The sequence below is a fragment of the Dipodomys ordii genome, unplaced genomic scaffold (genome assembly GCF_000151885.1).
Source record: "Dipodomys ordii isolate 6190 unplaced genomic scaffold, Dord_2.0 Scaffold37, whole genome shotgun sequence".
NCBI classification, from domain to species: domain Eukaryota; kingdom Metazoa; phylum Chordata; class Mammalia; order Rodentia; family Heteromyidae; genus Dipodomys; species Dipodomys ordii.
The window spans coordinates 4,926,802-4,953,702 of record NW_012267253.1 but is presented as its reverse complement, the minus strand read 5'-3'; the positions used below and the strand labels follow the sequence as shown (position 1 = coordinate 4,953,702).

General features: G+C 33.8%; 1 protein-coding gene across 1 annotated transcript in view; it reads left to right on the top strand.

The window, feature by feature from the left end:
* Window positions 1–26,901, top strand: part of Lrpprc (leucine-rich pentatricopeptide repeat containing) — a 95,339-nt gene that overhangs the window by 38,340 nt on the left and 30,098 nt on the right. The window contains exons 15-27 of the mRNA XM_013017979.1: window positions 1,186–1,213; window positions 3,045–3,102; window positions 4,133–4,239; window positions 4,454–4,531; window positions 4,847–4,891; window positions 5,239–5,352; window positions 6,314–6,444; window positions 7,111–7,196; window positions 8,512–8,719; window positions 16,802–16,926; window positions 17,711–17,817; window positions 24,546–24,614; window positions 26,258–26,348. Coding sequence (XP_012873433.1) covers window positions 1,186–1,213; window positions 3,045–3,102; window positions 4,133–4,239; window positions 4,454–4,531; window positions 4,847–4,891; window positions 5,239–5,352; window positions 6,314–6,444; window positions 7,111–7,196; window positions 8,512–8,719; window positions 16,802–16,926; window positions 17,711–17,817; window positions 24,546–24,614; window positions 26,258–26,348 — 1,247 coding nt within the window. The remainder of the gene's footprint in view (window positions 1–1,185; window positions 1,214–3,044; window positions 3,103–4,132; window positions 4,240–4,453; window positions 4,532–4,846; window positions 4,892–5,238; window positions 5,353–6,313; window positions 6,445–7,110; window positions 7,197–8,511; window positions 8,720–16,801; window positions 16,927–17,710; window positions 17,818–24,545; window positions 24,615–26,257; window positions 26,349–26,901) is intronic.

Sequence of the window (26,901 nt, the reverse complement as noted above, 5' to 3'; positions counted from 1 at the left end):
TAGCGCTCTACCACCTGAGCCACAGCGCCACTTCCGGCTTTTTTTTCCTTTTTGCTTATGTGGTGCTGAGGAATCAAACCCAGGGCTTCAGACATGCAAGGCAAGCGCTCTACCACTGAGCCACCTTCCCAGCCCATCAAATAGGGCTTTTCTTTGTGTTTGTGTCAGTCCTGGGGCTTCAACTCAGGGCCCGGGTGCTGTCCCTGAGCTTTTTTTTACTCAAGGCTAGAGTTCTACCACTTTAGCCACAGCTCCACTTCCAGCTTTTTTTTTTTTTTTTTTGGTTCAGTTGGAGTTAAGAGTCTTGTGGACTTTCTTACTTGAGCTGGCTTTAGTCCATGATCCTCAAGATCTCAGCCTCCTGAGTATGTGCTTGGCTTCTTATGTGGTTCTGTTACTAGGTTTTCCTCTTGTACTGGGGCCTCAAAACAAAAGAGTAGTTATATGTTTCTCTTCTTTCAGGCACTGCTCTCCTACTGGACTATGATCCAATACCTGCAATCATTATTTCTAAGTATTACTTATTTAAGTGGTACACAAATCCAGTCCCTGTTACAGTCTACCATTACTAGAAAGTAGAAGTCTTTTACACTTACTACTTCATGTTCTATTTCAGTGTAGTATTTCATCCTAATGATACCTTGAAGCCTCACTGTTTTTTCACTGACTTCTCTGTATTTTTTGTTGGTCATGGTGCTTGAACTGTGGGTCTGGGCACTATCCCTCATGTTCTTCAGCTCAAGGCGAGTATTCTACCACTTGATACTCCTGTCTTTCCTAAGAATAACATCTAAAGACACACTGTGCATCTCATTATTGATATTAGTTTTGATTTGTCCAGGTATTCGACTTCTACATTATAAACTTATTCTTTTTTCCATTGCAGCTATGGGCAGTACTTTGAGACCATATAAATATTCCAACTCTGTCAAGCTTGAACTCTTACAGTTTATAGAGATTTTTTCTTAACTGATTCTTATCCTAACCTGACTTATTTTAAGAATCAGAAGTGGATGAGGGTTACTTTAAGTTGTAAATTAACTAATTGTAATCATTCAACTTGATTTTGTACACACTTATTTACTTGTTAAAGGCTTTGAACCATATATAATTGTAAGTGAATTTTAATTTAAAATGTTTTTTAAACCTCTGAGCTTATTTTTAATCCTTTGCTGCCCTCTGCAGGTCTATGAATGTAGATCTTTGGAGCAAGGTGAGCACTTCTAATACTGCAAGTCATAAGGCAAATCAGTTGAGAGCAAACATTTTAAGTTTCACACATTAATGATTTAGAATTAATAGATTTAGAATCTCAAAGTTGGTAGTGTTAAAATAGCCAAAAATTTGCTACGAAAGTCTTGATTTAGTTCTAAAATCTAAGATTTTAATTATTAAGATATTTGACCTTACATTTTGATGACTAAATTTCTAAATACACACATACACATGTATTTGTGTGTTTTACATAAATGGTTTGTAGACCAGCTTTATAATGCTACCTTTTCAAGAAGTTAATTGACTTTATGCAGGAAGAACAATAATGAATTGGATGAAAGATTTTAAGCTTAATTTAATCGGAATGTATATTTGCTGAAATTCCCAATTAAAAAAATTTTGTCTGGTTTTTACAATGTTGGGGTTTGAACCTATGACCTTACACATGCTTTCCAAGTATTTTTCTTCTCATCTATATCTCCAACCAAAAATATTTTTAAGATCTAAATTTCATTCAGTTCTATTTTTAGTGTTAATTGCAATGCCATTCAGACTGTCTGCGCAATTCTATTGTACATTTATTTCTAAAAGTATTAGTTTTGACCAAACATTTTTGTTGCTTTATTAATTAAATGTATCATTCAAAATTGGCATTTTGTATGACCATCTTACAACTGATGTATAGCTACAATTTGTGTTAGAACTTAATGTCTTCTTTGTGTATTTTGACTAAAAGGCAGTTTGTAGAGGATGATCATTTCATTTTTTTGTACAATTTGTGTTTCTATCTTAACTCTTTCTTTGAAAAATGCTATTAAATGAAGCATGATTGTCATAGTGGCATATGACCAGTTTTGCCTAATATTAGAAGTAAATGGTTTCATTTCCTAACTCTTTAACAATTTGTTTCTAGGCCTTTTTAAAAACCATGTAAGGTCAGTTACAGACTCCACAAAATTCTTAACCCATATCAAGCTGGACAGCTACTATATGTTTCTATTCTGCCTTGACCCTCAGGGTCTGTGTAGCCAAATACTGTGTTCTGAGTTACTAGTCAGCAGCATAGGCTGTGTAGCGATTTCAGTTGTAAAATGAATATTTGAATTTTGCAAATTAAAAATTTGCTGGTAGAATTTTGAATATATTTTAATGTTGGAATGTAATTGATAAGAAACCACAGGATCAAACAACTTAGAACTTTATAACTCTTGTTTTAGTGCCACTAAAACGAATAGAAAAATGTCTTTGAATAACAAAAAGCTGCAAATTATTTATTGGTCCACTATATTTTACTTTGTTCATTGAAATAGAGAACTCTAGCATGTTAGGTGGCCTGTGCCTGTTAACCCAGCTCTTAGGAGGCTGAAGCAGAAGGATGGAGAGTGTATAGCTAGCCTGGGCTACATATCTAAATTCTGTCTCAAAAAATCTAAAAAAGTCAAGAAAAGGAGTACACTGGTCTAATTTCAATGAAACTAAAAGTAGCGTGATAACAAGTAAAATTGGCTCATAATTTCTGTATGCTATTTGTTATTTATAAGAATTAATTTAAAATGATATATAAACAGGTCACTTTAGAGCCTTTCTTCGTGACATTTCATCAAACATTGCAGTTTTTCCTCAGTGTGGGTTTGGTTGTATTTTTAGTAGACAAACCTATTATTTAAAAACAAAACAATCTGCTGGGTGGGTGGGGGGTGATGTTGGATTACTGTGATGTAGAGTAATACCTTACTGGGAAGAGGTTTTATTTCAAGAATTCAATTTCAGACTGTATTTGTTCTTGTGTGCCTCTCTTGCTGCAATGCACGAATTTTCTGTCTTACCAGATAACAGAATTGTTGTACAAGAATGGACGTTATTGCCAGGAGCCTCCAGGACCAACGGGTAGCGTTTCAATTTCGATGATTGTAACTTATCCACAAATCCATTCTTCTGTGTAATGATGGGCTAGAAGGATTACAGCAGTAAACACTTCTCTTTTAAAAGTGAAATTGAAAACATTTGGTTATAAATCTTTGTATTGATAACCATATTTTGAGATCTATGAGGTATTTGACTTTATTACAATTATTTTTTAAAAGAATTGGAAGTTTTTCCTTTTCAAATATAAAGGACATGTTAGAGAATTTACAGGAATAAGCTTAAAAATAAGTAAATATCAGTGTTTATGTGATTTTAACATAAAGTACGAAAAAATCATGTAATTTTTTTCTAACTTAAATATTATTCAGAAAGTGTTTTGACATGTAATGGTTTTCATTTTTTTTATAATGCAGCTTAGAATATATAGTTTTCTGTAAGAAGCTACTTTTCTGAAAGTTCAGATCTCCTGTCCTAGGCATTGGTCCTATACATTTCATGCTTGAATGCTTAAGAAAATTACTGTTGTTACAAAACATCTTTGTTAATCTTGGATTCTCATTGGCTAATAGGCAGCTCTCCATGGGATTACTGTATCTGCTTATTAAAATTATTTAATTTTTTATACTCCAGATTTAACAATCCTTTCTAATTTTATGTATTTTCCCAAATATTGTCCACAAAAAGGAGTATAGAAATGTGTAAAGACATTTATTTATTCTCACTATTTGTGCTTTGGACAGGAGAGGAATATAAGGCCTTGGGCAGGACCACTTCTGTCACAGAATGGTGGAAAAAAATAGATTGAAGTAAGATTCAGTACTGAAAAGCTGTCACTCGGTCTGAAAATAATTAATATTCCTTTCACTCACCAGTTAGATATGTGCTCCCAAACCACATAATCTCTATGCCTCAGTGATCATTGTTGCCATTTCAGAGCCTCTCATCAGGGTGACATCTCACACCAAAATGATTTCTTATAAATTAATCTTGATAACATGACAGTCTCAGTAATTTTAGTGGAATGCTTTCTCTTGTTTTTTTTTTTCCACAGAAGCTGTTGGCTATTTTCTTTATAACTTGATTGACAGCATGAGTGACTCAGAGGTACAGGCCAAGGAGGAGCATTTGAGACAATACTTCCATCAGCTGAAGGAGATGGTACCATTTCATTTTTTGCTATATAATGCCTGTTCATCCTGACATGTATCTATTAGATTTGAAATTGCAGCTTTTAAGTACAACCAGACCACTTCTCAATGACATGCAAGAGTTGGAGACTTAAATTATGTCTGAGATAATTTCTGTTAGACAAATTTTGATTTAGTTGTTGAAATCTCAGGGTTTTCTTTTTCTCTCCCTTCCCTTCATACAGAACATAAAAATTTCTGAAAATATCTACAGAGGCATTCGTAATCTACTGGATAGCTACCATGTTCCTGAATTGATTAAGGTGTGTGAAAATAAGATTCAGCTTTATGAAATGCTTATTTGTAAAATCTTGTTTAAACTTTTAAGTATGATGCTTTTGGCCCAATTTTTTATTCTCTGATATTGAAATAGTAAAATAAAATCTTTCATTGAGTATTGGTAAAATCTGTTTGTATATCAAAATATTAATCACAATGACAAATAATAGTTTCTGCACAGTTTTAGAAAGGTACCCATAAAATGAGGTATAAGACTTTGAAAACTTGCTTTTGATATTTCCTAATATATTTTTTCCTATGTCTTCTAATTCTGTGCTAATTTTAAATCCCAATTTTAGGATGTTAAATTGTTGGTTGATAGAGAGAAGATAGACTCTCAAAAAGTAAGTTTTTTTAAAGTGGTTTTACATTGCTATAATAACGGTGTTTATTGAGAATTCTGGGCTGTGTCATTGTAAAACCAGTGGTTCCTAATATTTTTATCATTTTATATACCTATAAGAAGTTGGTAAATCTCATTCCTTATCTCAGAAAAGTGAACAAATCTAGGAAGTCTGCTTATATTCTTGAGGTGTTGGAGATCATCCCTGGATTATCAGACATCACTTAAGATTAGAAAAATAGAAATGAAAAGTAAATTTAAAGGGTAGAGAGACAAGGTTTCATTTTATAATAAAACTTTACAATAGTTTTATAGTAAAATTTTCTTTTTTTCTTTCCACCTCTGTAGACTTCACAACTTACATCATCTGATTTAGAGTCTACACTTGAACAACTGAAAGCTAAAAATCAACCTATTGGAGATACCCTAAAGCAACTAATACTAATGCTTTGTTCAGAAGAGGTAACATTTTAAAATTGATTTCAAATTTTCTAGTTAAGTAAAACAGTCTGTATAGATCATGGTAAGCAAACCCAGTGTACTATTTATTATTTTTACAATTGATTACTGCTTGAAAGCTGCAATTAAATGAAAGGTTAACTAATTTCATCTACACCTTGAATGGCATGTTTTCAGGTTGCTGTAGTTTGTTTATGATAATCTGCAAAGTGAATGATAGTAACAGCCGTGATAGGTTTATCATACATGCCAAATGTCCTTTCAAGCCATGGTGCTGGTCTCTTATATCTAGATTGTCAAGCAACTGATACATGCAATAGTCATTTGCAAGTCAAATATTACTAGGTTGTTAATGCAGGGATTGAAATTCCATTTTCCTCCTGGAAAAAAAGCTCTTTCTAAGATAAAGGGTCTCTTGCCTCTTTTCAGCGGGCGTCCAGCTGTACTTGGAGTTCATTTTGGTGTGTGTCTGCAATTTGTGGGATATCACTAGACTTTTTTCAGTTTTTAGTTCAGTATGATTGGCTCGTAAGTCTGTGGACTTAAGGACAAAAACATCCAATATAACTAACTTTCAGTTATTACAGTACTATTATATTGTTAAAGATTTCATAAACCTTGGATCAGTAAACTTGACAAACTTTTAAATGATACATATTTCCATTTATGGAAATTACATGGTTAGAGGAAGCTGACTTGTAATCTGGAAATCTTTTTAAACATATGATACACAAACCTAAAACATTAAATTTGATATAAATAGTAGTCTATTTTATATTTACAAATAGCAGTCTTTTAAGCCTTAAATTTGCATGTAGTGTTTTAAAGGATGAATAAAAATATCAAGGGTAAAATCTATGTTATATCAAAGTATTAATAACTTTTTCTAAACTCTGAATACTAAAACTGACGTTTTTACTTTTACAATTAGTTTTCTTCTTTTTCACTTCAATCTTTATTTTAGAATATGCAGAAAGCTCTTGAATTAAAAGAAAAATATGAATCAGACATGGTTATTGGTGGTTATGCAGCTTTAATAAATTTGTGCTGTCGACATGCTAATGCCGAAGATGCATTGAGCTTGAAACAACAATTGTAAGTACCTTGGTACCAAAGCAAGTCGTCAGCATTTATGCTGATACACAGAACTTGAAGGATCAGCTAGACTGAATATTACTGTCACACTGAATTTAAAACATTCTTTGCTGTCATTGTTTTGAAAAAGTTTTGTGGTACAACTTTCTTTGACTTGTTTTCAGCAAGGTGTATTTTTTTAAGTATAATAAGATATTCTAGTCTTCAGACCAAGGTTTTCCCATGTTGGTTATATAGTTGCTTATCACAGCACCTTGATAATGTTTACTTTTCAATATTGTAGTGTCACCAAGCTCCTGTCCATTTCTTAAGTATCTGATTTCCCATCCTGACAGATTTATCGGATAAAATCATTTTGAGGTTGTGTATTTATTGCAATGTTGACATTGAAGGCTAGGGTCATTTAATGTATTGTGAAGCTAAAGCATTTCTTCATTAGTATCTTCTGTAGATGGAATAATGTCATATATATGGAGTGTAAGATGTTTACTTCTGTAGTTAGTTTGAATGTAGTTATGTATCACTAGACACATAGCTTCAGAAATAAGTGCAGAAGTCAGTATGAATAATAACTTAGATTTTCTGATGAGCTCTTAGAAAGTAATAAAATGACTATTGCTGTCCATTTTGTTTATTTAACATAGTATAACTGGTTTTATTTTATAGTGATCGCTTAGATTCTTCTGCAGTCCTTGACACTAACAAGTATATTGGTCTTGTAAAAGTATTGGGAAAGCACGGAAAGCTCCAAGGTAAGTCTTGTCACATAAGGAAAAAATGTGATGCAAGTATTTGCCATTGGAAAAACATGTGAATTGGTATTAATGGTGTATCATGTTCTACAAAGCACTTGAACACTTTGCATACAAATTTGCATGTGAATCCAACTGGAGCTGCATGGACAGTGTAGGCCATTAGTTTTAATGGATTGGCAAGCTTGTCATTTACATTTGCACAGCTCAGTGCTTTTTGCATTTCTGCAGCTAGTTTTTATTAGCATTGCTGTTTGGTTTGAGTTTGAAGATCATGACTTATGGCACAATTTGCTTATATGTCTGCACTAATGGCTTTATTTTTGCTGAAGAAGATCTGAAGGCTGAACATAAAACCTGTAAACATAAACTGATATATATAGGACTATTAAGATTTTATTTAGAAATTTATGAGAAAAGCATAGCTAATTATATAGTGAAGTTGCCTGCTCTAATTTTATTGTTGAAATAATGCTAAACCTAATATGATTAATTGCACTTGATAATATAGTCTTACTATTTGCTTGTTCTTAACTCCTCTTTTAGCTGTCTTTTTTTTTTTAAGAGAAGACTTTTATTATAGAAATTATGCAAGAAAAATACTTTATTTGAACACTGAAATTTTTCCTAGGAAGCCTTCCTGATACTGAAAAATCTTTGTGAAGATTAGCTTGTTTGTTAAAAATCACTTTGTGTAAAGTGGTCAAAACATTTTGTCTGTGTAATAATTAAGAACAACATTATAAAAATGCACTTATTCCATATCCTAAAATGTTTGTTTCTGCCTTCCTAATGAAGCTTAATGAATCTAATGTATTAACATGCAGTCTTTTGGAAAGCTTTCATTGGCTCTGCCTGGCTAATTAGTATCGACATAGCAAACAGGCCCTATCGGTATCAGACCATTAGTCTGGCTGTATATACAGTGTAAACACATCTTTATTATCTGGCCTCCTGACAAGCCATCTGCTGAAGAAACAATGGTGTGATTTAGCAGATGTTAGCTCTGAACGATAAAAGCATCCATTTAGGAGGATCTTACAGCTATAGGGCAGACCATACAGGGTTATGTGGTGCAGAGTGGGCACACAGCCCCTATCTATAATTTGTAGTCAAAGTTGCAGGGAAATGATAAAACCGTGCTATTGTGGATTTATAATTGTAGTCTCGTTTAGAAATGCAAGTAGTAATTAACTTGAAATCGGCATTATACACTAGAATTTACATTCCTGCTGGGCTTGAAATGCTATTTTAATAGCAGTTTGTTTTCCCTACATGAAATTACCTAAGGGTCTTTTGTGTTACTTCATTGTAGATGCTATTAACATTCTAAAGGAGATGAAAGAGAAGGATGTTCTTATCAAAGATTCAACAGTCTTGTCCTTTTTCCACATCCTAAATGGCGCAGCTTTAAGAGGTGAAATTGAAACAGTAAAACAGTTGCATGAAGCTATCGTGACTCTAGGGTTAGCAAAACCATCTACCAGCATAAGTTTCCCATTGGTCACTGTACATCTGGAAAAGTAAGTCAGTTGAATTTCGAATTTCCAATGTTGGTGTTTAAAGAATGAATCTAGTCATTTTTAGATTATACATTGTGAATACTCTGGTGATGTAGAGCCTCGAGTCATTTACCAAAGGATAAAAGGACTTAGAAGAGATGGACTTAAGTGACTAAAATTACCATCAGCCCTGTGGCTCTGTCACTTTTCAGTGAAATGAATGGTCTCTGGTGACTTTTTTTTTTTTTTTGGAGGGGTGGGTGGCGGCAGCATGTGGTATTATTACATGAAATTAAATCTAGTTTTTTATCTTAATAAGTACTAATTATTAATAAATATAATAAAGAAGGATCCTTTGGGATTTTAAAATACTGTGTCATGACTATTACTCAGATAATGAGTGTAGAAGCATCTCTCAGTGCTCCTAATCTCCATGTGGCATTTTAATCACATGTACCATACTAGCTTTGAAAACTATTGGAGATGTATTTGTGTTGTTGATTTACTGGGTTTGAAATTTTTTCATTTGAAATTCTCTTGTTGATGCTCAGGTTAAACTATTATTTTCAAAACAAATCATAAAATCAATCTATTCTTTTGTAATGAGTGAAATATTTTAGTAAAGAGATTCATAGTCTTTTATTTTTTCCTTTTGGTTTTATATTTGTTTTTATGTTTTTGCTTCTTAATATCCTACATCTTTTTTTGTCACCTTTTCCATGCTTAATATAGTTTATAATCTGCCTGTTTTGTATAAGGATTCTTCTGATTTTATTAGGGATATCCTATTAATTCCAAGAGAAATAAAATTTATGTTTTAACAGTTTTTACATTCTCACCAAACTTCTAGATTTTATTTAGTATTGAATTTAAAATACAGAACTAAAAGTATCTCTGCACTCATTTTCTTTTAGAAAATAGGTCTGTTCATATGAACCATGACACCAATACATTTATTAGCATCGTCTGTAGATGAAGTAATAAAGTGTTATGTATAGTGCACACCCACCCAACATAATTTCCTTGCCATACAACTTGATAAACAGTTATCAAGTTAGCTGTTTACCAAATCTTAACCTCCACAAGCTCTCAGCATTACATCTATTTATTGAACTAGTGGTTCAGACAGTTACTTTATTATTGAATTCTTGTATTCACAGACAACTTTATATAAACTCCTATAATTATTATGTTTCCTACTGGATCTTTTTCGATTATTTAAAAGACCCATCTCTGCAAATTGCATATGAAACTCTGCACAGGGATTTGGAAGAAATGGGCCCAGTGCCCAGAAGAATTAGCGCCTCCTATACCACTTGGCAGAAATAAAATAATTAACAAAGACAATAAAGCAATGGTAGAAAAGATAAAAAAAAAAATGGGAAAGTTTTCCAGGATAGGTCTTCAGATGGGACTTATAAGCCAAAGAGAACTTACAGGAAAATGGAAGCAACATGGAATTTACATGTTGCACTGAACCATGCTCTCTGCTTTTGATTGTTTAAGACAACCAGATTTTTGTATTTTAAGCAAATTTGGCTATCTTTGAGAGCTGGGCTAAAGAAATCTATATTAATATCTTTTCCTTTATGGTGTCTTACGACTCTACAATATTTGTAGAAATTCCTGCCATCTTTTTTTTTATTAGCCTATAGTTTTTTATTTTTGTGTTGTTTTGCTTTATTTTTTGGCTATCTTTACTTTGCAGAGACAGTCTCTAACGAGTTCTTTCAGGTTAATATGTCATAATAAGAAGGAAATAATAAAATAAGAATAAAGTAATAAAATAAAAATAATAAAATAAAACAAGAAAATAATAAAAGACAAAGGAACTTGTGTATTTACAAAATTATGAAAACAGTGATAATTCATTGTTAATAAAGCACTGACATGGAAATTTTTATTCAGTTGTTTTGTCTATCTGAGAGAAGACAATTAATTCAGAATCATGACAAGTACTAGGATTAGCTACACTGCCCTGTCCAAAAGTCCAGGTGTATTTGATATGATTAAATATGTTCAGTTTCCAGTAATAATCATGTAATTAACCCCAGTAGGTATGAGCTCATCTATGATTGTTCAAACTTAGGATAAAACTATGATAAGTATTTCAAAACATAGTAATTTTGAAACAAACCCGTGAAATTGAGTTCCTTAGAAAGATCATCTTTAAGATTCTGTGGTCTTTTAAATTGACTTTCCTAACAGGGATAAAACAAAATAAGGAGTAGTATGTGTTCTTTGGATAATGGAAAAATGCTTTGTGGGTTTGTAAATAATGCATTTTGTTTCTATTCATTTACTAAGGGAAATCCAAAACAGTAATAGATTTATAACATTGTAAAGGAGTTAATTAACCTTTTTCTGTATTACCAAAATGATAATGCTTGCATTGAACAGAAAAGAAATATTTCATGGTTAAATAATTTTATATGCATTATGATATTTTTGCTGACTTCTTTGTTTTTGCTTATGTGGTGCTGAGGAATTGAACCCAGGGCCTCAGGCATGCAAGGCAAGCTCTCTACCACTGAGCCACCTTCCCAGCCCTGCATTATGATATTTTTAAATATATATGTCATTTATCTACATGTAGTTCAACTGTGTTATTTTAAATATTTTCTTATATAACTTACATTTTAAATTTATTTATTAAAATCATGCCTGATTCAGGAAGATAACAGAAACTCTCCATATTATAGAAATGCTTTAAAATGGGTTAGAAGAGTGTTTTGTGTTTTTATTAGTCTTCATGTTATGGTAAGGAAATGGAATTAATAAAATCTGGGCCATAATATTTGAAAGCATAAACATTTGTGTAATGCAGTTTCAGATTGAATGAAACTACTTTGGTTTCATTGCATGTGAAAAATATCTAAAGCTGTTTAACTGGATTATAGTTGTACAAATGATCAAAGTAGCTTTAATTTCTGCTTTCCATTAAGGATTTTTCTGTGTGTCCTGATTCATGCTATAATCTATATCTGAACATATGCAATTCATTTAGTGCATCACAGACTTTGTGTATATAATCTTCCCAGAGCCCTTCTAAATCAATCTCAGTTCTTCATAAATATCACATCTTCTCTAAAATGAACCTGTAAACAATATAACTTTTAAAACTGATTGCAGTACTTTCATATGTTATGTAAGTAGAAAATATGCTTTAAAAATGCTGTTTATTCTGTCATACACACTCCCCTTCAATTTTAGCATCTTCATTTGTACTGGATACTTTTATTATTTATGGGAATGCTTGCCTTCTAGAATAAAACTCTTCATGTGCTGAAAGGAAATTAAGGAGGTTTGGCTCTTTTACTCCATTATTGCAATTAAGAATTTAGCATCATCAGTGCCAAAGGACAAAAAAGTGTTTCATTTGCCCTAGGGGGACAGGACAGTGATAAGATGATTTTTCGTCAAGGATCATTGGGTCGTAATTAAGTTACATTCATGGCTATTGCTTTTTGAAGGATGATTGGTAAATGACAGGCTTCATGTGCTTAGTACGGACAGTGTGCAGTAAGGTTTTTTCTCCCTCTGTCAGAAAATCCTGTTGAGCCTGATAATGTAAATGTGGCATTTTATTCTGAACAAAAGAGCAGGGAAATGAGCTATCTTGTCTAATCATTCAGTTGTTTAACACCGACTTCCAGTTTAGACTCAATTGGCTGGAAAGCACTTGACATGTGAAGTTAGTGCTGTTCGGAACGCATGTTTGAGTAAATTTTAAAGTAAGTGACAGCTAAATTGTACCTAGGGAAATTACAAAGCCTTCAACACAGTTAATTTTTTGGGGAGGATTAGTTGTAATTGCAATACCAGTCTCCTTGAAGATTCTTCATTTATAGATGATGAACAGAGAAAAAAACATTTAGTTTTTTTCAAGGGCTGGTTCTCTTAGAATCATTTTTGTGAAGGTGATGGTTTCTCTTGAATTGATTTCTCCTGTATTAAATATCTGCTGAAAACATAGAATAGTTTGTATTTAGTGTTTTTTTTAATTTTAAACTTTGTGCCCCCAGAGCTCCACTTTTCTCTAATGATTTCATATTTGAGAGCTTTTCAGCCAATAAGTCCTTTAGATAAATTGCCACTTCACTAAATAACACTTTATGCATAATGTCGAAGCACTTTATTCCAATTAAAAATCAATGTTTGTCATCTTTTTTGTTGCTTAAATTAAGTATCTGCTCTGAATTGCAAAGATATTTTCTACAAATACTGGGAAGACTAAGTTAAAATCTACAGATAGGTGAACAGACAATTGTCACTGGTTATTGTAATTAACAATTCAGCATTATATGGAATACATGTATGGTTCTTAACACTTACATGTATTGAAGAATTTGATTTTATTTCCTGGTACCTTGAAGGAAATATTTTTATGATTAGTAGAAACTTCATATGAATGTATAAATATATGTCCAGTAGATTTGTATCATACTTAGCATTTGTTTCTATGTTGTTTATATTGCACTATATTTTAGTTTGATAGATATTACCGATTAAAGCAAAGGGACAACAAACACACTGTATGAATTTCATACATGCCTTTTTGATGTTCCTCTAAATAATAATGAAAAATGAACAGATTGTAGTAGATTTTTATATATTCATATTTCCTTAAAAGTGAATTGTAGAGCCGTAAGCTGGTTGGCTCATGCCTATAATCCTAGGTCCTCAGGAGGTTGAGATCTGAGGATTGCGGTTCAAAGCCGGCCAGAGCAGGAAAGTCTGTGAGACTCCTATCTCCAATAAATTACTCGGAAAAAGCTGGAAGTGGCACTGTGGCTTAAGTGGTAGAGCTCTGATCTTGCGCTGAAGAGCTCAGGGACATCACCCAGGCCCAGAGTTAAAGCCCCACAACTGACCAAAAAAAAAAAAAAAAATGAATTGTAGAGTGAATTTTGATATGGGCCAATTGAATTCTCTGGTGCATAAAATAAAGCTTTCAGGTTTTCAGAATTACTTGCTGGGCCTATATACATGTGTAGGTATGTTTAAAATTTAGAATTATCAAATTATATTTTTCTCCTAGTTTTGCCTGTATATTTTAAGTTAACAGAATTTTGGTAAAGTTTATATTTTTATTTGAATCAATCAAAATATTGCCTTTTAGAAGTAATTGCTTCTCATTAACGCATATGGTTTTCATAAAAATTTGTGTATTTCATTAGATTTTTTTGAGTAGTCTGGGATTTTAAAGTACCCTAATAGGAAAAATAAAGAGGAAGCAAATGCAAAACTCTAAGATTAAGCCCCACTAATATAAAAAAGTAAAAGAAAAAAAAGCAGAAGTCTCACAATGTATTTTTATTTTTGTGTTTAAAAAATGTGTGTGTTTGTATCCATCACAACTTAATTATACACATACAATATATATGTGTTCATAGATAGATAGATAGCAGAATTAATTTATCAACATGATTTTTGAAAGGATTTGTTTTTTGTTTTCAAGTAATTCTAAATCATTTGTTATATGCAAAGTGTTCTAAAGAATTATAGATCACTTTAGATCACAGAAGTTAGAAGTATACTTATTGGTAATGTGTTATCCCACATTTTGTCTCGGAAGCATTTTTCTTCCTTTTTTCTTTATATTTTTCTGCTCTTACTGATTTTATCCTCCTTAATAAAAGTGATGATTTTATTTGCTGGCGTGAAGCATGTTAGCAGATGAACCTAATCAGCACAGTATTAAAACTGGGAGGGAAGCCAAAGGTCCCGAGTTCAGCCATTGTGATAATCTGCCTTTCATCACCACTTCTAAGAGTCTTCGAGTTAGACATGTTATTTGTGGGATGGGATTGAAATACAGAGTCCTATGAGTATCCAAATACTTTTGTAAGCAATATGAATATTAAGATTTTTATAGGTTTTATTTATATCACCTAAGATTTCAGGATTTTGTAGGAACGATTACAGATGACATAATTGCACAAGGAATGTGAATTTTCCACCAGTCAGAATGTGGGAAATAAAGACAAAAAAACTGATAAATTACTTCATTTCTATCACTAATATACTTTGTAAGGAGTGTTGTATTGAAGATTTAGGTTATTTGTTGGCAGTGTTCTGAGCAATATCAGTGGTATTTAAAATTACTAACAAATGTGAATTATTTTCATTTTTCTGTTCTTTTCTGTTGTTCTGATCATACATAATCTTCAATAGCATGTATTTGGAGACCAAGGACTATTAACATGTCGCTTTGATTGACAGAACAATTATTCATTCATTTATTGATAGCTTTGACCTAATGTAGGGGAAATATAGTTGAGACAATACTATTTTAGTTTGAGAATTGATCTCTATTAAAGCAAATCTTGCCAGTTATGAAAAAAATCAGTGCATGTTTTCACTTTTAAAAATGCCTTAGTAGTTTTCCATGAAGTGGTATTGTAGAAAGGCAATAAATGAACCAGTGTCGGAGGCAAGGGAAAATACTGATTATATAAAGCTTTATATCATATGTGGTAGCTACTATAGCATTTCTCTTGTATGACAGTAATCTAGCCTGCAACATCTACTTGCGGTTTCGAAATTAACCTGTAATTTAGTCTTCACCCCAAATGACAAAAATTCAAATGACTCTGTGGGGTGCCAGAAGATGCACTGTAAACAGGGCTTCAGAAGGGATAAGATAAGGTAAAGTTCCCTTAGGATAGGCTTGTTTTCATGGTATCAGTAGGATTGCAGTGAAATCAGTACTTCTTTGTAGTACTTTATTTTTTTAGTTCATTTTAAACTCTTAATCTAGATAAAACAGTATTCTAATCCAGGGCAACATAACATTTGTATAATAGTCAAAATGTTAAAGCTTTAACCAGAAATTTTTTAATGTTTTCTTCCTTTAACGGTTGCATGAGAGAATCTAGGTTCTCTACAAAAGATTGTCACTAATTTTCACTAGTTGTACTTTGGATATTTCTCTAACTAAACTCTTTAAAATATATTTCACACAATCTTTTCAAAATGTTTCCTTATACCAAATTGTACCACTTTATTGGCTGATGCAAATAATAATGCTTTTCTTTCTTTTTTTTTTTGGCCAGTCCTGGTCTTGAACTCAGGGCCTCATTACTCTGGTTACTCTGTCCCTGAACTTCTTTCACTCAAGGCTAGCATTCTACCACTTCAGCCACAGCACCACTTCTAGTCTTTTCTATTTATGTGGTACTGAGGAATCTTCATGCATGCTAGGCAAGCCACCTTCCAAGCCCTAATAGTGCTGTTCTAAGAGTATAATAGATGTTTTGAACAGGATGTGGGAAGTGAAGGGATCTGCTACCAGGCCTTTCTGTGTACTTACTAGCTCTCTACAAATCAGTCAATCTCTAGTTTCCTCGGTTTCCTTTTTTCTCTACAACTAAGCAAATGTTTCAAAGAGAATTATGTTATAATCTCTATAGCTCTCCATGGTCTTAAATAATTTCTCTTATTTTCCTTTTTATAAGGGGAGAAATGCTTTTGAGGACACACAGAAAGTATTTAAAATATGGTTGTATGTGTCATATGTGTATATTAATATTTAGAATGTATTTAGATAAAAGCCTTGTCTTTAAAACTGGAAATGATTTTTTAAAAGTTTATACTCTATAACAAAACAGAAAAATAGTTTAGGAATACCATAATTTTTACAGTAGTTAGTTCTTATATGCCTCAAACCTGAGGCTGTTTCCTACTTAGCTAGTAAGAAAAAGATACTATGCATTACCTTGCTCATATAACTGTAACCCCTCTGTATAGTATTTTCACAATAAAAAACTTATTAAAAAAGAAAAAGATATTATGATAACGTCATAAAGTGCTTATAAATTCCTTCATAGCTACTGACATTTAATAATGTTGCCCAAATCTGGAGTTGTAGAGACCTATAAGTACTTGGAAAAAGCACTTGACAGATGTCCTTGTTTTTTTAGCAATCATACACTCTTAGGGAAACTGTCATAAACTCAGGGAAACTGTCTTTATTTGTTTTAGTTGTTTTACCTTAAGTTCAATTGTTTACATTTCGATTGGTCATTTTACATCTCTCTGAGAAGCTAAACTGAATTTAGATATACTTTATCCATTGCAAATTATTTTTATTCTTCCAAGGAATGACTTACCTGCTGCTCTTGAAGCTACCATTGACTGCTATGCAAAGTATAAAATATTACCCAGGATTCATGATGTCTTATGTAAATTGATAGAGAAAGGCGAGACTGATCTAATCCAGAAAGGTTAGTTACATTCAAATATCTTAATGTGGGTTTTTTTTTCTTGCATATCTAAGATGAATGTGGTATTGTGGAGAGATAATCTAATAGAAAGCAAGCCCATGCAGAAAAACTCTTAAAATTCTGAATTGAATGTTATAAGTCCTTGATTTTTATTTTATTTATTTATTTATTGGGTCTGGTCGTAGGGCCTGAACTCTGGGCCTGAGCTCTTCAGCTCAAGGCTAGCGCTCTACCACTTGAGCCAGAGGGCCACTTCTGGCTTTTTTCTTTTTTTTGCTTATGTGGTGCCGAGGAATCGAACCCAGGGCCTCAAGCATGCAAGGCAAGCTCTACCACTGAGCCACCTTCCCAGCCCAGTCCTTGATTTTTAATGATTTCTTTTTGGGGAAAAAAAAATCTCTTTTTTTTTTTTTTTTGGTGCTGTACTTCTTGATTTGTCTTTATGACAGGATTTTTTTTAACCTTTACCAGTTATCTTTAAAATTCATCTAAATATTTGTATGCTATAGTTACAGAAGGTATATGACAGAAAATTAATTGATAAAGAGATTCTCTTTGAAGTTACTTATTTAGGAGGTGCTGGGGTTTAAAGTCAGAGCACTGTATGCTTGCTAGGTAAGTGTTCTATTGCTTGAGCCACATTGCTAGCCTAATAATTCTTAATCTTGTTTTCTTTATGTGTTTGTCCATAACTTCATATACTGTGTTTATTTTTCTTTTAATATTTATATGCCTGTGTGTGTGTGAATATATATACATACTTTTTTTTCTCTCTCCTATCTAGCAATGGACTTTGTGAGCCAAGAACAAGGTGAAATGACAATGCTCTATGATCTTTTCTTTGCCTTCCTGCAAACAGGAAATTACAAAGAGGCCAAGAAGATCATTGAGGTAAGATTTTTTTTTTAACGGCAATATCCTAATTGTAAACCTATTTAGATTCTTAATTAGAATACATTGAAAAAATTTTACCTTTAATTACACTTGGTCTGATTCATGTTAATAGAGTTCGATCTCAATAATGGGGAGGGAGACTTGTCCAGCTTCTTTATTGTATATAATTACAATTCAGAACTATATATCAAATTTTTTTCCTTACTTTGTTCAATTTACTATTATATATCAAAATATATTTTGATATTTGCATATTAAGTCTTGCATTGTGGAACAATTAAATTAAATGGGCATTCCTGGGTGTAAAGTTGCTAATCCTCTTTGCCAAAGAATTCTTTGTTCTTAAAAGCAGTAGAATTTAATTTGCTGCAGACCATGCTCAGATTTATTTGTAATGCTTGTCTATAAGTTAATCAGCCAAACAAGTGCTGTCTGCAACTGTTTGGCATTTAATTTAATTTTTTCCCCCTGCTATGGTAAGCAGCTTATGGAAAGTGGTAGGTGACAAAACCTGGCCCATTTAGGATTAGTATATTTTATCTAAACTCTACTGAAATTTTTCTTACCAGAATTGAGAAGGCAAAGAGCAGCTATAAAGTTTGTCCAAATTCTAATAAGCAGTTCTTTGTCTACTGAGGAAATAAAACATTCCACAAGAAGTAGATTCATTCTAAAATTTAGGCTAAGGCAGGAGAATCATGAATTTAAGACCTGACTGGGCTGTACAGCAAGACCTTGTCTAAAAAAAGAAAAAAATTATCATATTTAAACTATTTACTTATAAATTCATGAGTAGCTGCATTTCTCTCCTATCATACATTGCACATCCTTCAGTATGATAGTCAGGACACAAAGGTAATGTATGGCCTTACACAATAACTAAAAAATCATTACCATTTCATTTGATGTTTTTCAAAGAAAACTCTAGTATAGGAAAAAATGAACTATATTCAGAGCTTTCTTCTTCTATCTTATGACTCAATCTGCCTACCTGTCAGTGTCTTAAACAGTTGTTTCTATAGCTCAAGTAGTTGATTTATATTTTGTAGGAAGTGGTATAAATTCTCCCATTGACAGTACAGTGTGAATCTGAAAATGAGAGGAGCTGTCAGCCTGGCGGTTTGTACTCTTTATACATAGCGTTAGTATTAGCAGGTCACTGATCAAAATAGAAATGAAGCTCAGGTTTACAGAAAATGGCAATGAGAGGTTTGTAATAAACAAGACGCGATAGAAAAAGCCAAAGGCACAAAAATGAGTTCCCTCTTGCCATCTTTTTGCTTGTGTGATAATAATCTTTCTAAGCTTCTTCATTTATAAAAGGGAATATAATATCCATCTTTAGGATTCAATCATGTAATGTATGTAAAGCAGCTTGCATTTTTTCCTAGATTATGGTAGGTGATCAATAATATTAATTCTCTTTGCTTCTTATGGGTAGGAATAGTTTGTTTTTACTCCGTAATATTATGATGCTTATCATAAGGGCCATACTTCACAGATAAGAGAATACTGCTGCTTAATTACTTGAGAGCTTTGTCAGTATGGGTTATTTAGGAATAACTGCTGATGACAGTATTTTCAGAGTAAATGAGAATAAAATTGCTTAAAGTGTAAAAAATAGTTTCATAGAACTGCTATAGTACTTGAGGACTGGATGGCAAGGGGTGTAATGTATGAGAATGTACTAAAGGACCATTTCACATTGTTTATTTTGTTTTCTTAATGCTAGAGGGCAAATTAGGGTTTGAGCTTGGGTTTTTTGCCATTCATATTCAGCACCTAAAGTTGTTTTTTCTTTTTTTGGGGGGGGGGTTCGGTTGTGGGGCAGGAACTCTGGCCCTGGGCGCTGTCCCTCAGCTCTTCAGCTCAAGGCTAGCGCTCTAACGCTTGAGCCACAGCGCCACTTCCGGCTTTTTTCTTTTTGCTTATGTGATGCTGAGGAATCGAACCCAGGGCCTCATGCATGTAAGGCAAGCACTCTACCACTGGGCCAACTTCCCAGCCCTCGGCACCTAAAGTTTTCTAAGGATTATTAGAAATCTAAAAAGTAATGGAATTTAATGAACTAGGTGTAGGATCTCCAATTTGAGCACCTGTGTGTGTGTGTGTGTGTGTGTGTGTGTGTGTGTGTGTGTGTGTGTGTGTGTGTAATCTTTAAGTAGTTGTACAAAGGAGTTATTTAACAAAGCAGTTTATGAATACACTATCTTGATCAATGTCACACCTTTGAACATTTTCACCCATCCCTCCCCTATCCACTCCTTCCTTTGGTCTTCTTAATTTTGTAGGATATACATTGGATTTTTTTTTTTTTTTTTACTGCATTCTCCTCTTCTGCTTTTCATTTGTCTACCATTTTCCCCTTGACCTCACCCTACCCCTTTGAAGTGCCTGCTTCACAGTACTTTATTTTGCTCAATGTTGAAAGAATTAAACTATTTGAATTCTCCCTTGATTCTGCTATATTTCAGTTATTTGTATACATTTGCATATCACCCAATGTATTTACTTATAAGTTTATAAGCTAAATCTAGCTTCCATATATAGGAGAAAACATGCATTGAGCAACATTTCTTTTATCATTCTTCAAAATTCAGTAGTGAGCAGAGCACCATTGGCTCATACCTATTCAATAGGCTGAGATCTGAGGATCATGGTTTGAATTTAGCCTGGGCAGGAAAGTCCTAGAGATTTATCTCTAATTAGTCACAGAACTGGAAGTAGAGCTCTGGCTTAAATGGTAGAGCACTAGCCTTGGAGCAAAAGGAGCTCAAGGGCAGCACCAAGCCAAATTTTAAGCCCCAGGACTCAAAAACAAACAAAAAAAGGTAATATTATTTTATCTGTGGGTAGATTCTTAACAGTTTCACTTCCAAAGGTTCTTCGTGATTAAGCACTGTGGGAGATTAGAGATATTGGTCATATTTCGTGGAGATACAGGAAAACTGTGTAAATACAGTACTTTTTACTTTTTTTTTTTTTTTTTGCTGGGCCTGGGAATTGTCCTTGAGCCTCTCTGTGCTCAAGGCTAGCACTCTACCACTTGAGCCACAACACTACTTCCAGCTTTTTCTGTTTGTGTGGTACTGAGGAATCTAACCCAGGACTTCACGCATGCTAGATAAGCACTCTATTGCTAAGCCACGTTTTGTTTTTTAAATGAGCTAGTTTTATGTAAATAATATACATATCATACACATTATATATAAATGTATTCTAGTACATTTAACATAGTACACAAATTATTTACAGGAGGGTAGTTCCTTTGGCTAAAGTCACTTGCACAATAATTAAAGTGTGTCTGTGTGTGTGCGTGCGTGGGCGCGCATGCCTGAGTGCTTGCCCAGTCTGGCTTCAAACTGATCCTCAGATCTCTTTTACGTAGCTTGAATTATGGCATGAGCCACCAATGCCCATAACAGTTTTTTTTTGATAATGCATTGTGTACAAAAAGTGTGAAATACTAAATAATACTAAAAGTTGCTATAAGGAAATACAACACTTAATTTTACTCTCTGCTTTGGGAGTTCAATAATCACTGAAGACCTGCCATAGGCCACAAGCTGTGTAATTGCAGAGATGAGCAAGCGTCTGCCTTCATTTTAACTTCTTAGTCTAGCCTCTTCCCCTGGGGCTTAAATCTATATTACCAGCTATATGCTATAATAGAGCTAACTCTTAACGTTCTTGTAAATTATTTTCACGTACATCTTCATATAAGTCTCAGAAAACAACTTTGAGAAGTAATTAGAGCAAGGATATTTGTTTGGAATGTGGATTGGTGAGCTTGTTTATTTAGTAGCCAGGAATGGAAATGGTCTGATTGCTGTTTTCTGTGAATTTCCTTGTAACAACCCTATCTCCATCTCCTTTCAGTCCTGAACTTATGAACAACACATCCTTTCTGTAGATTTGCTCTCCTGTCTTTCGCTCTCCTCATGGTTTTTCGTTTAAGACTAGAAATTGGAATTCTAATAGTTTCAATCAAATTCAAGGTGTTAATCCTGTCTTCCTTAATAGAGCCAAGCTGGAGCCACTCTACACAGTGGATTTTAAGAACTAGTTTTCTCCTCTGACTTTGGGTGAAAATTTTAATCTGTCATTCATGCTGACTCATACCCCCTCTCTCTTAGAGTTAATTTTTGTAATGTTTCTTCTAATACCTGGTTAAATGGATCATCTCTTTAGTTTATGGTAGACGGTTACCAAACTTGCTCAGCCACATTTCCTTTCTGAAGATTTTAGAGGAAGGGACAAGTGTTAAAAGGCTTGATAAATGTGATTATATCTTTTTTCCTCCCTTGCTGTATGCTAGCTGTAGGCATAAATCATTGAATTGGGTTCTTGTTTTTGTTCCTGTCTTGTTGGAAGCCCTGAGAGATGGTTTTACTTTCTACTACACCAGCTAGAGAAACTGAGGTTTGGTGGGGATTTTGTGATGTTGTTGGCCATTTAGAAGAATAAACAGGTAAAAAATTCTGTTTGGGTTAAATTTAAGATGATCTTCCTCAAAATAAAATTTGAAATATAAATGTAAAACCTTCATTTACTTTTACTTTAGATGCAATAATTATTTCAGATATATTTTACTGGTTGTACATAGAAATTTATTATGCTATTGCAGATTTATGTCAGTGAAATTACAGTAATGACAGTTACTTTATTTTGGCTTATTTTTCATTGCCTACAGAGGGAAGCCCAGCACTATATTGTAATTTCAAAAAGTTGTATTTTGAAGTATAGGAACAAATGTGTCAGATTTTTTTGTTTATTTTAATTTTTTTTTTTTTTGGTCGGTCTTGGGGCCTGAACTCTGTGTCTGGGCTCTTTCCCCGAGCTCCTCAGCTCAAGGCTAGTACTCTACCACTTGAGCCACAGTGCCACTTCCGGCTTTTTCTCGTGTATGCAAGGCAAGCACTCTACCACTAAGCCACCTTCACAGTCCTGTTTTAATAATTTTTAGCCTCACTACCTGTTAAGTAAGTTCTAAAGGTGATCACGTTCATTATTTTAATTAACATTAGCTCATTTTGATATTAGTTTATCATTCCAATTAGAATTCTGTTCTCCAAGTTTTCATTACTTCTATTTCTGCTTTCAACTTGCAGTATTTAAAATTCAATAAGATGTTAAGAGATAAGGCAGAAATGTTTACTATTACAACAGCCTAGGGGATTTAGTTAATCTGACCTAGATGTTCTTTTGATGATTGAGATTTATATGTGAAAGCAGTTCTCAATTTCAAAATGAAACACAGGAAGATTCATTGTCTAAGTCAGCATCCTTTCTATAAATTTCAATTCAATATTGTCTTGCAGTGACAGGCAGATTAATCAGCCACAAACAGGTAGAATTTGCCATGAAATCTCTGCTCGTTAGATCTTTGGCATTTGAATCAACAATAATATTGAAGATTGTTGCATTTGCATCTTGCCCTATCTTACAGAGGATTATTTGCTAGTTTTCATGAGCTCTTAGTATACACTGATGTTTCACTTTTGGTGTAATACATGTGAAATGAAACAGGTGTGAGGTAATCTTTGAATAGAAATTATTTGAAAATATGATATGATAGTTGAAAATATATCTCAGAATATGCATATTTGTACTGTTAGAATATTTATTCAATTTACATTGTACCAGTTTTTCTGTCTGCTCAGTTCTTAATTTAATATTGTGCAGTATTGTTTGTTTTTAATTAGGAATGATGGGAAACCAAGTATAGTGATACATGTCTTTACTCTCAATGGAGAGGCTAATATGGGAGGATCACTTGAACCTCAGAGAGGTCAATCTGGGCAACATAGTAATACCCTTTCTAAAGTTAATAATAATGGTAACAAACAAATAAGTCAGATTCCAGGAATACTTGGATTAATCAACAGAGCCAAGTAGAAAAAGCAGGAAAGGTACCTCCTGTCAGCTGGAACACAGCCAGTGCTGATGAGTATGTGGTTATCTTATCATAATGCTGTGATTGAAATGTAGTGTTTAGTGGTGAAACCCTCTTATAGATGATGTAAAAATCTGTTAGAAGGACAAATCCTCGGAATTAATGTTGAAATGGTTTGTCTATTATTCCAGTTTTCAATATTGTGAAATGAGTACTTGAAACCAGACTCATTGACTAAACCTTAGTAATTTCAAATTGAGGGGAATAACATGTCTCAATTATTAAAGTAAAATAAGCATGCAAACTAAGTAATTTAATTTAATCTTAAAGCATTTAGTTTTGGATAGTAGGCAGAATGTCTGGAAGTTGTTAGAGTACTTTTATCGCTGTAAATTTCCTTCATCATGTAGTAATGGTTCTATAAAATATAAATAGTGTTTATATGTTGGATTTCTGAAGTTTGGGGTAGGGGCCACATACAATTGTGTGTTTAATTTAACATTTGGAATTGATTTTAGTTCATTAGTTCTTTTTGAACTAAAGAAAATATAAGCATTTTATTCATTATAATTTATGGAATGATTATTGACTTACAAAGCAGTGTCTTGAAAAATATTAATCTTCTAGACATAGGTTAAATATGGGTTCCATTTATGCTCTGTTCTAATCTTAATTAAAGGTCTTGGTAAATGGGAGACTAAGTTATATGCGTCTTTGTGTATATACGTTAGGCTACAAAGTTATCAGAAGGAAAACTGTCTTTGAGGAAGAATAAATGTTTTGCTAAAATTTTTTACCTTGTGTTCTGTTGGAATATTATATTTTACAGACTCCGGGCATTAGAGCTAGACCTTCAGCACTTCAGTGGTTTTGTGAGAGATGTATTACCAGCAATCAGGTTTGTTTTTAATTTTCATGTCTTAAGCAAGTAAAACTGAGTAGAAGAAAGCATTTCCTATATGTCTTATGATGACTTGTGGATTTCAGAAGATCAAATTTCATGGAAATGTGTTATCTTGGTTGTTTTTCAAATGAGCAAGTTTATTTCTTGGTCCTACAGTGTACTAGACATCCTAAAAAGATGATAATTTGGGCCACAAATTTTTTTGGGGGGGTGGAAGAGTCGATTATGGGGTTTGTACATGGGTGCTACTGAGCTCTTCAGCTCAAGGCGAGGGCTCTGCCACTTGAGCCACAGCACCACTTCCAGTTTTCTGGTGGTTAGGTGGAAATAAGAGTCTCACGGACTTTTCTCATGGACTTTAATGCCTGGGCTGGCTTTGAACCACGATCCTCAGATCTCAGCCTCTTTAGTAGCTAGGATTATAGTCTTGAGCCACTGGTGCCTGGCCTATGATAATTTTAACTTGCTTTTTCCTAGTTGGTTGAGCAAGCTAACTTTACTTGCTTGGCAGTTGACACTTGATTTAGTCCTTGACTGCTGGTTGAGATGCCCAGTAGAACTTAGTGAAATCTCTACCGTTCTTTCCCCCAGTGTAGGTGTCTGTTCACAGTATGCCAAGGAAAAGTGATAGGGAAAGAGGAATTCAATGTTTGGGTGGAGGATTGTTTTTATTAATGTAAGCTTTATATGCTGAGTTTTCCCTGCTTTGTTCTCTGTCCCAAAAATCTTCAAATTTCCCAAAAATCTCCTTTGTAGAGATTCCCTCAGGTTTCATTCCCCACCCCCCCTTTTTGGGGGGGTGCTGGGCTTGAACTCAAGGTCTGTGTGCTATCCCCTGAGTTTTGTTACTCAAGGCCAGTGCCCTGCCACTTGAGCCACAACTTCACTTCTGGCTTTTTGGTGGCTAATTGGAGATAAGAATCTCAGACTTTCCTGCCGAGGCTAGCTTTGAACCTCAATCCTCAGATCTCAGACTCCTGAGTACCTAGGATTACAAGCGTGAGCCACTGGCACATGGCCATTTTAGCTATTTTTAGACACCATTAGAAGCATTAAGTACATTTGTACTGTTCTCAGCTCTTGAGTTAATTAATTTCCAGTACTGGGACTTGAACCTTGTACTTGCTAGGTGTGTTTTATTGTTGAGCTATGCCTCCAGACTTTTTTGTGCTGAGTATCTTAGAAATCGGGTCATATTTTCTGTCAGATGTATGTCTGGACACAGGTCCCTCTATTTTAGACTTCTCATCATGTAGCTATGTTGATAGATGAATGCCACCTCACCCAGCTTCTTCCATTGGCATAGTATCTTGCAGACCTTTTCATTCATGCTGGCTCAGAACCACAATCCTTCTGATCTCAGCCTCATACAAAGCTAGGATGACAGGTATATGCCAGTGTATCCATCTATGGGTTAAGAAAAGGGGGTCTCGTGAACTTTTCTTTTCCCCTCCCTCAAATCATGATCTTCCCATTCAACATTCTGAGAAGGTAGGATGGCAGGGTTGAGCCATTTCACCAGCTTTTTAGCCCTTTTCTTTTGAAGTCAAATTAAAGCCCTATGAGTAAACAATTATTTGAAGGATTTTTCAACTGTTTCTTGTCAACAATGTAAATCTATGTTAATCTTATTTAAGGTTGAAACTCTAGAAAAATTAGTGGAGCTTACACAGAAGTTATTTGAATGTGACAGAGACCAGATGTACTACAGTCTGCTGAAACTGTACAGTAAGTGATTTGACTGTTTCTCATGTTTCATTCATTTAGTCTATTGAAGGCAGAGGCAGGAAGGGAGGATCAAGCTTTGAGAAACTTCAAAGGTATTACCAAATGTGGAATCTTCAACAAACCAAAGTGGAGGCTAGAATGAACTTAATCACAGAACGCTGTATTGTAGCACTAGGCACCACTGACATTGTTACTGTAATAATGGGAAGGTAAGAAAATATTCATGTTCGTTGGTTCTGTTTCTGGGCTTCTCAAGTCTAAAACTCTTAAGTCCCACGTCCTAAAACTATAAGTTCCACATATTGTTAAAGACCCACTACGGTCATCCATGCCTCACTGACTTTGACCCCCTGATCATTCCAGCCTCCTATCTGAAGATTAGGTGGTGAAAGGAAGAACGGTTTCCTTTTTATGTCTTTTTTTATACTTGAAAATGAAAGTGTCCTAACAATCAAAAAGATTCCAGTAAACATGTGATGTAACTAACCATAGTACTGTAGGAGTTGGGATATCATATGTCTACTATGTTTATAAATTGCTTTCTCTTCTGTTT